The sequence below is a fragment of the Athene noctua genome, chromosome Z (genome assembly GCF_965140245.1).
Source record: "Athene noctua chromosome Z, bAthNoc1.hap1.1, whole genome shotgun sequence".
Classification (NCBI taxonomy): Eukaryota; Metazoa; Chordata; class Aves; order Strigiformes; family Strigidae; genus Athene; species Athene noctua.
In genome coordinates, this window is record NC_134077.1 from 54,904,594 (window position 1) to 54,920,093 (window position 15,500).

Here is a 15,500-nt window from a genome sequence, read left to right on the forward strand (position 1 = left end):
GTTAAAAAGAAATCCATAGTTAAGAACAAGAAAGTCAGAAGAAGTCTGAGATCACCTTTAACTAAATGGTGTAACAATACCTAAAATGTAAATCAAAATCCCTAAGCATAAATTGGAAAGTTCAGTGTTCAAACTGTGATAGAAGAGGGATGCTCTTAAAACTTCTGCTTTTAAAATTAGCATCACACTTGCAATCAGTAATTTTACTGTGGAATTGGAGCTATAGAATGTAAATTCATTTTTTCAGATCAGCAACATAAATAAAAATTAATTTAGAAAAATTACATCTATCAGCTTGCATTCAGCTGCAGACTTTCTCTAACAGAAGCCAACTGGAAGTATAATGATTATTATCTAAACTGCACATTCACACTCTTATACTTGAAGGAACACAATCCCAAACTGTAGAAACATAGATGAAATACTATCTCATCAATATACACAAATTTCTCATATGAAAGCCACAATCCACACCACATCATCTGAAACACAATAGCTGTATGTATAGCCAGTTACTGAAAGCATCTTGCCACTAAACCACCCACCAACTAATCAACAAGCCTGACAAGTATGCTATTTTCCCCATGATAGATAATATCTTTAGGGATTAGACTGAGTGAGTTGCAAGTATGGATTAGCTGGGAAGTGCAAACTGATGTCAGTGCAGCTGCTATTTATCCACCCTAGGGGGCCTGAAAACTGGAGCTTCCAAACCTCTCCATGAAAAGGCAAAGCCTTCCTTTCAGCTGCACCCAAGCAACCTCAGTGACTTCATGGGTCAGGGGTGGGGGTTACTGGGGTGAGATTTAGAATCACAGAATCACAGAATCATTCAGGTTGGAAAAGACCCTTGGCAATCATCAAGTCCAACCATCAGCCCTACTCTACCTTCTCCCCTACACCATATCCCCCAACATCTCATCTAAATGACCCTTAAACACACCCAGGGATGGTGACTCCATCACCTCCCGGGGCAGCCTATTCCACTGTCTGACCACTCTTCCTGTGAAAAATTTTTTCCTAATGTCCAGTCTGAACCTTCCCTATTGCAGTTTAAAGCCATTCCCTCTTGTTCTGTCACTAATCACCTGTGAGAAGAGACCAGCACCAAACTCTCTACAATGTCCTTTCAGGTAGCTGTAGAGAGTGATGAGGTCTCCCCTCAGCCTTCTCCTCCTCAAACTAAACAGTCCCAGCTCCTTCAATCACTCCTCACAGGATTTATTCTCCAGGCCCTTCACCAGCTTCGTTGCCCTCGTCTGCACTCGCTCCAGCACCTCGATATCTCTCTCGTATTGAGGTGACCAAAACTGGACACAATACTCCAGGTGTGGCCTCACCAGTGCAGAGCACAGGGGGACTGTCACCTCCCTGCTTCTGCTGGTCACACTATTTCTAATACAAGCCAGGATGCCGTTGGCTTTCTTGGCCACGTGGGCACACTGCTGGCTCATGTTCAGCTGCTTGTCAATGAGAACCCCCAGATCCTTCTCTCCCAGACAGCTCCAGCCACACCTCCCCAAACCTGTAGCCATGCAGGGGGTTGTTGTGGCCCAAGTGCAGGACCTGGCACTTGGCCTTGTTGAAGCTCATCCCGTTAATGTTGGCCCACAGATCCAATCTATCCAAGTCTCTCTGTAGAGCCTCCCTATCCTCATGCAGATCGACACTCCCGCTTACCTTGGTGTCATCTGCGAACTTACTGATGACACACTCTATGTCCTTATCAAGATCATCAATAAAGACGTTGAACAGAAATGGTCCCACCACCGAGCCCTGAGGAACACCACTTGTGACCGGCCACCAGCTGGATTTAACTCCACTGACCACCACTCTCTGGGACTGTCCATCCAGCCAGTGCTTGACCCAGAGGACCGTTCACTCATCCAGTCCATGGGCAGTCAGTTTTTCTGTGAGAATTCTACAGGGAACTGTGTCAAATGCTTTTTGAAAATCCAGGTAGACAATATCCACAGCTTTTCCCTCGTCCAATAGTTGGGTCATTTTGCCACAGAAGGAGATCAGGTTTGTCAGGCAGGACCTGCCTTTCATAACCCCATGCTGACTAGGCCTGATCCCCTGATTGTCCATTATATGACTTGTAATGTCGCTCGAGATGACCTGCTCCATGACCTTCCCTGGCACTGAGGTCAGACTGACAGGTCTATAGTTCCCTGGATCCTCCTTTCTGCCTCTCTTGTAGATGGGTGTTACTTTGGAGAGAACAATTTGATTCCCAAAATCTCAAACCCACCTACAAGCAGTTTCTTACCCAAATTCTTCCCTGAGAGTCTCAACCTGGGCACTTCCACTTATGTGTTATGCATGTCCTCTCCCCAGGTTTTGCTTTTCACATTGCTACCAACACAGCAATATTATTTACTGACTGCATTTCCATCATTAATCACGGAAATGTAATAGTAATGGACTGATAACACTTCAAGCACTGGGCTGCAAGCTAAGTGATGGATGAAGAAAGTCCGTAGCCGAATGGAAGAGAATTCCTATTCTCCATGAATACGGAGAAAATGGAAATGGCTTTGTTTCTTCTGTCCTGTTTCAACAGGTCTGGTTGGCTCAGTTGGCAACTTTTGCAACTACAATTACTGTGCAGAGATGTAGAAGACTAATTTTTGAAATATCATGGTATTAATGAAAATACCAAATAGCTTAGGGGCTGTGACAGCTCACAAGATTAGTGAAGCTAACCATCTAGCAATAGTTATCATCTATGCCTACAAGCTATTACATTGTTTTCAGTTGATTTCAGGGGACAAAAATCTTTGCAAGGTTTGCCATCCATGCAAGGTTTCTGCACCTGGTGATGTTACTTCACTACAACGTTATGGCCCAATTTTCAACCACAACAACTGAACACTGTTGGTAATTCCCAGGCAAGAGGTTTGCAGGCTGATGCTAATACAGCACAACCTGGTTTATAATGACTTAAGTGCAAAGAACATTTCACCACGTCCAGGCTGCAGACTCTCACACAGTTGTAATCGGAGTTGTTACTGTTAGCCAAGCACTGCCGAAGACGAAACACCTTCTGATTTCACACAAAAAGGAACCAAGAAGTCTGGTACGTGTCTGAAACATGTCTGTGCACCACAGACTGTAAACTTTCAAGGTGGAAGTATTCAAGATATTGGAGGGGCAGATGAGCCCACCAGCCGTCAACCATCAAGCGTACATGGCAGGGAAAGGAAAAGCCAGAAGTGCTGGGATAGGGTGCCAGACAGACAAGTGCTGAAGAAGCATCAGTGGGTCTGCTGGCAAGGAAAATGGGTAGTTAAGATGATGAGCAGCAGGAGTGGGAAATATCAGCCAATCGCAGTTAGAAGATGAAGAATAATTTTCTACTGTTATGTCAGTTAAAGGTACAGATGTGCTTCTGTGCTGAAACCTGGGGCAGAAATTCAGTCCTAAGTGATATCTGGAACCCAAGCCCTCATGTCTATGGGTCTTCGATCTTCATCATTTTGCATTTCACACCTTGAAAGCTGTCTCTCAAGAACAGGTAAGTGCTGTAACTTTTAGCCTGAGATTGACTCTTTAGAAGCCGTCACTCTTCAGGATTTAGGTATTTAGTAGTAAAAGTATCCATTTACTGATACAGTGATGGAATTTCAAACTAAAAGCATCGCAATCAAATTTTAAATTTTCTTTTAAACACATACACTTCTAAGAGTTTGCAATGGAGCCTGATACACTGTTCAGAAATGGTTATCTGTACAAAAGTCAAAATATGCCTTAACTAGATAACAAAAAAGAAACTTCACTTGCTACTCATGGCAGACATATTCCTTCAACTTCTGTGAAAGCTACAATATGATCTGCATACAGTTTCACCTAGCTCAAAGTCTCACCTCCTTCCATAGACCAGCATACACTAAATACTAAGAATCTCTTCCAGCATGACTCTCAGTGATTGCTGTGTTTAATGATAGCAGACAATGGAACTTAAACCAGACAGTAAATAAAAATAAATGTTAATTATCTTGCTGGAGATGAGAAACCAGATGACATCTGGAGCTGGCATTATTGTAAACAGGAAAAAGGTATGAGAGATACTTGGCTTAGAGGTTTATAAATACCAGATATACACATCAGGAGGAGGATGGCAGGTTAAGAAAGGACAAGAGCAACTCTGTAATAATAAGCAAGTGAAAGATGGAAAGAGAGCGTATGTGAAATTATTTCTGGGAAGACCATTTTTGTCTGAGATGGTCTTAGTTACATTCTTTATTGGACAGAGGCTCAGTGTGGTAGGAGAAATCTGCCTTGGTTTATACACCAACACAGTTTACCTGATTCTCTTGGCTAACGCAATAAAAATACAAAGACTGGGACCACCACAACAATGTGGCACAATGCAGAGCACCAGCCCCTCAAACCTTCCCAAAGCACCACAGCAAAGTCTTGAGCTGCATTGTGCAAGCATTTATGCACAAATTGAACTTCATGTACTGAGATTAATTTTCCTGACACCATGTGAGTTTCATTTCAGCACACAAAACCAAACACAGACTTACATATTTTTAGGACTAGGACCTACTTAGCACTAGTCAGCTGTGATTTAATGTGTCTGTACTTAATGTGCAGCTTACTAAATGTGAACAAATTCTGTGTTTTGGTACAGTTTGGGTTTTTCCCCAGAACAGCATGTATGTTGTTTCAACACTAATGCTGAAAGTCACTGATGTTTATTTAAACAACTATTAATGTTGTCTAATGCAGCTGGGAACAGAGGTACAGTAGCCTCATATTTAAAAGCATGGCCTTTTATATAACATTAGAGAGCTTTAATGGGCATGTTGCCCATTTCTGATTCCCTAGTGGCTTCTATTCTTCACAGGAATTAACATTCTCATCAGAATGCATCTGTATAACATTTTCCTTGTGCTGATCAAGTATCAGCAATTCAGTGATTATCTTAGGCCTCCCACTGCATATGCTAGGCCAGATTATTCAAATATCCTCTGGTAGAAGAGAAAATGGAGCATTTCTAATCACAAAATAGTGCTCACAAAAAGCTATCATAAGAGCAAGCATCAGGGATGTACAATACAAAGGCAGAAAAAGACCTGCTGTTGCACTGCAGTAACATCCTCCTGTGGATTGTCCTTAGTGCAACAATCTAGATGTAGATAAGCATTAATACTGACAAGATAGGTAGGTAGTCCAGCATCAGTCTTTGCAATCTTAGAACTTATGAATATACGTACGCATGCATGTCCTTATGCACAGGTCAAGAAAGATTCCTGTTATGGCATTTAAGCCTTGCAAAGTTGGAAGCAAAGGTTTCTGACCTTGGCAGTAAGCCCCTAGACTAGTTTGTGCTATGAAGCAATATGATTCAGGGTAGGATACAGATAGGATGTATAATCCCTTAGTTGCAAGCCCAATGCTCACCAGCTAAACTGGGAATTCTAGAGTGACTTCCCAGAGAAACAGTTCAAATTTCCCGTGACACCTCAAAAATATATACATATCCACACAAATGAAAGAGGAAAAAAGAGGCAGGAACAACCTTCTCTGCAACACTTAAAAGACCTTAATGTGCTGATGAAAAATAGTAAGCAGTGCAGTTACCATCATACACAACATACTTTAGGTATTTCTTCAGTTATCTGCTGCAATGCTAATCACTGGTTCAAAAATCAACATTTCACATGTCCAATTCTAAAACTGTTACTAGGTTTGAAGAGTAGCATCTGAATTTAAGGATACTCTTTTTTTACTGATCATAGTTAATTTTGTTTAACTCTTCATATTTTTTCACACTTCACCTGCTTATAACTGAATATGAAAAAATTTGTGACATTTATTGTCCATCATGTGACCTCCTGCTCTACTTTTAAATATTCAACACCTTTTCCAGCTCTAGAGTTCGAATTATACAATGAAATTAAAAGAATTTAAGTTTTAACTTTATCATTCTTATAACTTTAAAAATACTCAGATTTCAAAGTTAGGTTATGTTCATTGCCAATAAAATAAATTTAAAAGCATGCATGTAACAATACTGACTTCTGTTTCTGACCCTGGATTTGTTTTTTCCCCAAGAACACATTCAGTGCACAGGACTGGCCAAAGACCACTGAAATCAATGGAAAGGCTACTGGTGACTGATGAAATGTGGATCGGGCTTTGAGCCTAACACTGCTGACTTCACTGAATCATTACAAGGGCTGAATTTGGCATTGACAGATGTAAAGCGGTTCATCCCATGTTCCTTTAACAAATTGCATACATTTTTACCCCACCCTTCCACTCCTAGGAATTTAGACCGTTTTCTTCTGCTAGCTCTGTTTAGGAGCCCCAGCACTTGCACAGGTAAAATGAATGACTGAAACATATACAGTTGTTTGTACTTACAGGTGTCTGGCTTGAGCTGACTGTTGGTAATTCCAAAATACTGTGGATTTTCAATGACAGGAATCTTTGTCATCCCAATGATGACTGCATCAGGACCCCCCTCTGACGAAGATGGAGTGTTACTTCCATTTGAGATGTGGTGGAGGGGACTGGCTGAATCATCGTCATTGCTGATAACTGAAGAAGGACCTAGAGTTAGAAACAAAGATTTTCCTGTAACTCAGCACATGGTTCTTTTTTTTCTTTTTTTTTTTGGACTAGTTTGTCTTCCATCCCTGTAGTCAACAGTTCTCTTTGTGTGCCCTATCGACCTTACGTCAGGAATTCTATAAGTCTGGGTACAGATGGAGAACAGTGGGTTTTTTCCATTAGGAGCTGGAATGTGAAGCAAATTATTGTACGGTAGATCACCTAGACTAAGTATGTCTGTCACTGGGGAAGACCTCCAAATTTGTTGAACTCCTGTCATTCTCAGAAATAAGCTACGAAATACATGCATTCATTTTTTTACTTTACGCCCTACTTGGATCACACAGCAGTAATTGTCACAAATCCAGGGAATGCCCACCCTCCATTTGAGGTGGCATTATAACAAAACAAAAGACACAGAGGAGATGGTCTCATCCTGATGTGGGAAGCTGGTAATTTCTGAAAGACAACACATTTGAAAGCAAAAATCCAGGGGACAGTTTGAACAGTCACAGAGGTATGGAGCAGATGATGAGAAGAGCAATGGAAAAGACACATCCCACCCTGCTGCAAAATCTGGGGTCATTGCAGAGGGTCTCATCCAGCTCAAGGGAACAACCCACTGGCTTCCCCATCCATACTTGAGTTTAGTCATCTTCCAGAAAGTGGCTTATTTTGATCAGTAATTCAGTCACACTCAGTGTTGTTCTCACTCAGTGCTTTGTATTTTTAACAAAAGTGCAATAGAGATAAAATCTTGTAAATGGGTAAAAAAAAAATCCTGCTTAGCACAGTGTCCCACTTCTGTGAGCTGCAAGGGCCTCTGATCTAACAGTGATCTACTCAGTGCAGGTGACATATGAACTCTTGCCATCTAACCCTGCCATTTCAATTCCACATGACACCTTCCAGCTTACATCCAGTATTCAAATAAAACCAGAATCACCATTTAGCAGCAACAACATTTTGCATAATTTCGCCACTGAAGAGCCAACAGAGGTCACATTTCACTTCATTCTCCATCCATGTTAGCCAGGGGTTTTGGGGTGGAACTCACATCTTCTAACAGTAACAGTCAAAAGATGATGACAGAAACAGATGGAAAAAATTGCTCTCTGGAAGTGCCTATCCTGGAAGACCATTCTCAGACAACACCTGTGTTTAGCCTGTGGGCAGTAGTGACAGGTGGAGCAAAAGCACCTCCAAAGAAGGGGGTGGCAGAGCAGACCTTGAGGACAATAAAAAGCTGTGTTTTCTCCACATTGCCAGTCAGACCATTGCAAAATGTTGAAGCCCCAGACTAAGTTTTAAGTTGGACAGAAGGAACAGTGCAGAGGCAAGACAGAGCTGAGTAACATGCCACATAGATGGCATCTGCGTCTACAGGAGAGATGGGGGATGCAGAGAGAGAGAGAGAAAGAGAGAATGGGGATCAGCAGCAGGTCCTATAGACACAATATCACTGAGGACATGAGAGAAGATGGGCAGGATTCACCATAGCACATGTACAATTAAGGAACAAAATGAAAACTAAGACAGTCTCAGATATAGCAGCCAAGAAAGGGCAGCCTTAAAGAAAAGAAACTCTCTTGTGGCTCACTGTATCGTTACCAAAAACACTTTGTCATTTCATGGCATGGCTCACAGGAATAAAACAAATAATTTGGCATGTGGCTATTCAACCCCACCCTTTAGAGACTCAAGTGTACTCCCACCCCTGTTCTGCTTTCCCTCTCTCCAGTTGGTTTAATGGTGCATAAGGGAAATGTTCTCATAGTCTGAAAAAATATTTCCCCCCTAGCCTGAAACATTAGAGGTAATTTCTCAAATACCTTGCACTTCACTGGAAAGTCACTGTTGACAAATGTAAGCGAAACCTAGATCTCTGCAATTTATCAAGTGAAATACTAATACCAAGGCTGGTTTTGTCATTACTGATCACTCAGATCCTCAAAAGATTGATTCTACCAGGAAGGCTGCCAGGATTAAGAGTTTTTGGTGAAGTTTTCTCTAACGAAGTGCAGAGCCTAACAAACTGTGGGAAAGGGTCCCTCAGATCGCACACAAGGTACTTACATGAAGACATAACACATTTTTCAGGTGTGGAAGTGTTGTGTGCAGTGGCATTAGAGTGCAAACCCATTTACAATCACATTCATTTTTTTCTAGACATCATACTTACATTTCTAAACTTTCTGAATGTCAAGCTAATGGCTCCAAAAGGCAGGCTGACAAATACACATTTTCTTGGGAAAAGAAAGTACTTTTATACTCGTATAGGTTTAGTATGAGGGTCAAAGCCCTTCTTTTACAACAAATGTGCAAATTCCTTTGGCTCTGTATTTAATAGAGGCATGTCTCTTAAGTTCTTTTCAGCCCTACTGCTCTCTGCTGCACAGGAGGAGGCTCTTTTGTCATTGTTTGCTTCCACCACACATGCAGTGATGGCAAGGAAAAGTGACCATTACACATTTCTAGATGTTAAAATGGGATAATGAATAGAAACTTGTTCTGTTCATCAAATCATTTATGTGCTACTCCAAGACCCAATTTTGTACAGTGAACTATTTTTTCAATCAGTATAAACCACAAAGTGCTGCAGGTGAAAAGCAGACAACTGTTCAGTAAATCTATTTACTCAGTCAGGCTAACTGATAAAAACTAGTCTGTGTGGTATGAAGCAGGCTCCTGATGTAGGTGAAGAAAACCTGGAAAATGAGGTTCTGAAGCAATTCCTGGCAGTATGAAATGGTTTAAGAAAAATGAAACTCTGGGAACTTTGTGCTGTGTCACTTTGTGATCCCTTTCATGCAATAGTCTTTGGAAGTAGTTGTTTGGGTTAAAAAATCTTATTTCCTGTATATTTCTTCTCTAATTAAGATTAGAAGAACTCAACAGATGGAAATACTTGTGTATCACAGGCAGTTGAGCTCACATCCTTTCAAACTTCCCTTTTGCTGGGACCTTCTCGTCAGTGTGAGCAAACTGGTACACAGACTGTTTCCACACTTGCTTATTTGCCAGACTATCCACTACTATAAAGTTACATTTCATTTTTTGAAGGCACTAAGTCACTTTACAGTTACAGGCCAGCACTGCAGCTGGCTATGACTTATATTCTAGTAATGCAAAACCATTTTCCAGGATGCATGATGAGGCCATCACCGTATGGGCAAGAAGCTAGAGCTGCCCTTTTCTGAATATGCACTGAGCTCAAACTAAAGGATCATTTCTTGAAGTGCCTTAAAGTGTGGTTTCATCCAGATGAAATGGGGTCACTGGATTATTTGTCAAGGGCAGAATGAGTATGGCAATTAACCTCAGTAACCTATTACTGATTCTGATTTTTATAAAAATCTATTGTTGGATTCACACCTGAAATTTGAAAATATTAGACAAAACATCATTGGTGGGAGTGAAAAGTCATGGGTTGTCAATAGCTGTTAGCTATTGCCAGTAGCTGACTCACAGTCAGGTTGAGCTTTTAAAAAAACTCCAGAGGCCTTCTCCACCTTCAAATATGCTGCCCAACATCTTCACTCAACTTCATTTGACTGTACTCCTTATCTTAAGGAGCTAGAAGCCAGTGCCAGATGAGAAATGGTAACCTGCCTTGGAGAAGAAACATAAGCGCTGCGCACTACAGGGATGAATTTCTGATGCTGAGCTAAAAATATATCCATTCTGCATCACCTAGGCCCAAGAAATCCCTTCTGTGTACAAAAGCCAGCAGCTCTCTGAAAAAGTGGTGGCATGTAAGAAAACCAATTGTATTTGAAATTGTCAAGCTATCATAAAGCCAAAATACCTCCCACACCTAGGTTGTGAGTGATCTTTGACACATGGTATGGGGACAAGCAGAAACAGCAAACTTCTCTTACTGCACATCCCACAGAAAACTGGAGGCAAACACTGCTGGGATGGGTGTCATGGTTTACCTTCACTAGTCCAAGCCTTCCTCCCCAAAACATAACTCACTTCTGTGCTCTCTCTTCAACAGTACATCTCTGCATTGTCCTTGACATCGGTGGTGCCAACAAATGTGAGTTTCCTTAAGTTTAGAAATAAAATTTTATAAAACTAACTATTTTCAAGATGTGCTGCTGTTTCTGGCCAGGAGAAGGAGTTTATAAAATTATAAACTTATACAATACAGCCTTTCCTGCTGTTCCTATCGCCATCAGAATCAATGCTGTTTTAACATGCACGCTACCAAGACCTATCTACACAGCTATTTGTTGGGGCTACATTTTGCTTTGCATTATTTCAGACTTCTGCTAATCTTTATGTAGTTGGCTGTGGCAATACATCTGACTACCGGCTGCCACTGGAATAATGCACACAGCCTTCCTGTGTTTTGAAGTACAGAAAGAGTCCCAAAGTGAGTAATGGCATGACTCAGCTAAGCAGGCTCAGGCAGAAAATGAAAAGGAGAGGCTCTCAAATGCAGAATCAGAAAGAACATATGGGTTTTGTTGGCACCTGGCATGGTCTTGCAAGCATATATGCTCAGACTTTAGTTTAGATGTTCACAAATGAGAACTGTGCCCATCTACTTCTCCCTCCACCTACTGTGTCAAAGATATAAACAATCTACTCTGCATGTTTGCTCTCCAAGCTCTAACAAGATCTCCTGGAGGCTACAATATCCTCCATCACTCCAATTATCCCTGAAGTCACTACTAATGGCTGAGGCACACTGGGAAACAATAAGAGAAATAATTATAAAAACCTGGCCTGTTTTAGCTTTGTACTTGCAGCTGTGTAGTTACAAGGATGCATCTGCTTAGTCAAGTGTTATGAGGCAGCTCAGGTAAAGAGGATCATTTATTTATAGAGATGATTTTGTGCTGTGATGCCTTCATAACCATGGCTCCTTCCATGAAAAATTATGTTGACTGCTAGAAAAATCTCTCAAGTGACCTTGTGCTAGCATTGGCTCTTACTTCCTCTGGGAACATGGGCCAGTCTCTGCTGTGACATGGTAATGACACACTATCAAGTCAAAAGCAGGACAGTAAGTGCATATCACATCAGTCAGCATCACCTCTGCTGAATTTTGAGGCCATACTGAATCTTCTCTATTTTTACTTTTGGGAGGGGTGTTCTGAAAAGACAATTACAGAAGATTTCTCTTCCCGTGAGACTCCGATATTTGCTATAAATTCTAAGTTCTTCTTTTCTGCATGATTACGCTAAGTTTTATGCGTAGCAAGAGCAGATATTCAATTTTTCCTGTTATCGAGCTAGGATTCAACTTTCTTACCAGTATAACTACCTTTTTAGCTTAACTCTTGAATAGCTATCTTATCTTTCACTCCCTCTGGAAGACACCTTATTAATCATGGTTTGGCACACTTTTTTCTAACTAAGGTGCTATAAACTTTACTCTGAATATTCCGTTGCATTCCTAAGTTCAACAACTGTATGCAACTGTGATATCAAATCATGTTTACACAATTCTGTTAGGCTGGATAAGAGAGCCCAGCATAATAGAAAGTAATGCAATTATAGAAACATTATTTTATATTAGTGGTCTCTTAAAATGCTGCATGCTGAATACAGAGAATTGAATTAAAAGGCATAAATAGAACACAAGAAAAAAAATTCAAAGCCAGCTGAATAAACTTCCCAAAGAGATACCAGTTTAGTCTCACTTTGCTTGGAGGAGATGTTCAAAGTCAAGTCAGGTTCTTCTGCAAATCCAGAGTGGGCTTATTAAAATGATAGTTTTTGCTTTGCAGCTGCTGATGCTTTTAATGAGGGAAAACTCAAGGCAATGTGCTCCTATGCTTTCTCAGCAGTTCAGCCGTGCAAAGCAATACCGTTTCTTGCCTCTCCCCACCTTCCAACCGAACCTTCTTGTCGCATATCCCCACCCCTGCCAGCTCCTCAGAAAACAGCCATTAGTCAGCCTCAGTGAAGTAATCTCAATAATGACTGTCACACTCAGTTGTGAAACCAGTATTATGAGGTTAATCCTCCTTTAATTGTGGTGGACAAAACAGAGGAAAAGATCACCTCAAACAACATTATACCCAGGTCCATCCTGCTGAAGCACACTGCTCTTCAGAGCTCAAAGAATGCATGTCCTTCTATCCCAGTGCAGCACACTGAGCCAAAAACCACACTGTAGACATTAAGTCTGTGACTCAGAAAATTGAAACTTGCCAGGCTTGGGTGTTTAGAGGATACATAATTTCAAATCTTCTGACAGGTATCATTAATCTGATTTAACTGATTTGCACCCACCAGTGCTTGTTTAAGCTTGTACTCCATTGCCTGTTGATATATGCGATGAAAAAAACTTTCTGACACTGCCCAAATTCCCATTCAAGAGCATGCTCCCAGGAAGTCAGGGGAATCAGAATGGAGAGCTGGAGAACTTTCCCCACACTCAGCAGACAAATGTCTCTGTTCCCTGTCAGCATGCACTTCTAACAATCTCTGAATAACAGAAGGGAGAGGGCTCCTTGGAAGTATCTTGCACAAGTGGCTGAAAATAAACATTTAAACTCAAGAAACAGCCCTTAAAATCTGTTCACTTACAACCATTGCAAAGCAAAGTGGAGACACTTGTTTGAAAATCATAATGAAACCACACTTTGAGCTAATGTTTCGTTTGGATGATCAAGAATCCAAGGTGGTTTCCTTTTGTTTTCACGTGAAAAAAAATCTATGTTTTGTCTTTCCTCATTTGTGGCAGCTTCACAAGAAGACTAAATTGTGTTGATATCACTGTATAACTTTCATACAGAGCAAATAAGATACAGGGATGGATTATTTTCTTTCCTACACAGAATAATTTAAGTAATGCTTACTTTTGAGTCTAATGAAATAATAGGTATTCAGCTTTACATACCAAATTTTCAGTGTTGCTAGGTGTCAAAAGGTCAGTTACACTGACTTAAATGCCTTTCTCCCAAAATGCATGTTTCTTTTGCTGGAAAACTTACTTCAAATGCCTAACTCCTCTAGAGAGCAACAAACACACGATCTGGGTAATTTCCACTGAAATAACTGCACACAGATTTTAGCCACTCCAGTATTTCATCAGGCCTTTTTGTTGTGGCTTTGAACTTAAGAGCCACAGCTGCATATTTGTTTGCTTCAGTTTTATTATGGAACATGATTGTGAAAGAATCCCAGTTAGTTCCTTTCAGCTGCCTTTCTTCTCACAGCCTCATCTATACCCCTGTATGCACACATTCACAAAACCCTTTACACACACGCCTAGAGCATTCCAGAGGTTATAGTTTCTGCAAGGGATGTTTCCAAATAGGGAGGACTCCTTAGGATAACTATGTGACCCCTTCATAATGCAAGTCACTTCCTGAAAGCCATGCAACCTACAGGACACAGGGACAAAGACACAGGTGTCTAGGTCTGGGACAGGCTGGCATGGCAGTTCACCCAAGGAACCTCCTCTGCAGCACTGAAAAACCCTGTAGGAAAAAGGATGAGGTCTCTAACATGTACTGGATTTGCTAGTACTGTCTGTGCAGGATGAAAGGTGAATGACGCCGTCTCTGCCACAGCTTCACTTCAGGGCCAACTCTCCCCAGGGATGCCATCTGTGAAGCCTCAGTCTGTGGCACAGTGGTTGCTGATTTCTTTCTCCTTTCAGCCAGAATGGGAGGCATTTGTATAACAGATCTCACAACTGCAATCTGGTACACATCTTCAAACTCTTAAGCACCCTAACCAATAAATCATTACTGTTTGTCCTCTGTGACATACGTACTACTATTATTCCCAATTTGGAGGCGACAGGAGGAGCTCTACGTGCTTCACTGATTTGCCCAGAGCTGGAGCTGGGATCTTTGTCAAAGTCATGACCAGGACCTGGGAATGGCTGCCAGCTCTGGCTGTTGAACCATGGAGCACTTTGGGACTTACAGCCCTCCTTCAGTTGTAGGATGGCTATATACAGCTGTCCACTGCTTTGCGGACACTTTTTCAGTATGTGCAGCTCAGATGATGTGCCCTATCATAAAGAATGAGGAATTTATGGCCTCTCATTATTGGTAGTCAAATGAAACACAGACCTGAGACAAAAATCGAGCAGGGATATAGTGTATTAATCAATATGAGTAAGTGAGCCAGAGAAGTAAGGATATAAGGCAACAGAAAATGTGAAAGAAGGAAAGAAAAAATGATTTATCTTTTTTAATATAGATCACCAAGACCATTCATTATAGCCACCTGCAGGTTTGGATATCTTGGAAACGTGGGTAAAATTACAATCCTTCAAAAATACTACAATGAAAAATCACTGCAATAAGAAAAAAGATCAGCTGGAATGCGTTTGTTGGCATCAAGTGAAAAAGAGTAATTCAGACAAAATTAAATCCTTGTTGCCTTTCATCTAATTTAAAAACTATTTAATTAACAATAGCTTCCCTCCATACTCGTCATAAATAATCTGTGTTAGCACTCCCATTCTTAGGGCTGGGAATGAGGTCAGAAGATAAATACAATGCGTACAGAAACAACACGAGATTCTCCATGCTGCTTTTGCAGTCAGTCTTTCTCTGGGAGAACAGCAAAGCTATTTGCAGTAGTCAACTTGAATAGTTTAGTTAGACATGGTTAGATGATACGGCACATATGCTAGACTGTGGAGAAATGCTTTTAAAAGAAAAAAGCACTACTAATGAAACTATCCAAGAAGATCAGCTGAAAACATGATATGGAAAAATCTAGAAATAATCAGAGACCTGATAAAACCCTGAAGAATTGGGTTTTCCTTTATAATAAACAGAGGTCTGAGGAGGTACACTAGGACAGCCTCCCAACAGAAATGAACAATCTTTATATTAAGTCTATGCTGATAGGAATGAAAAGTTGCATGACAAATGCGCATCAATAGAGACTGAAGCAAAATTTTAGGAAAACATCCTCAGGCACTGGAATTGCTTATACAAGAC

General features: G+C 40.9%; 1 protein-coding gene across 4 annotated transcripts in view; it reads right to left on the minus strand.

Moving 5' to 3' along the window:
* Positions 1-15,500, minus strand: part of NTRK2 (neurotrophic receptor tyrosine kinase 2) — a 214,406-nt gene that overhangs the window by 85,019 nt on the left and 113,887 nt on the right. For all 4 annotated transcript variants that reach the window (XM_074933115.1, XM_074933113.1, XM_074933114.1 and 1 more), the window contains one exon: positions 6,382-6,570. In XM_074933115.1, the coding sequence (XP_074789216.1) occupies positions 6,382-6,570 (189 nt within the window). The remainder of the gene's footprint in view (positions 1-6,381; positions 6,571-15,500) is intronic.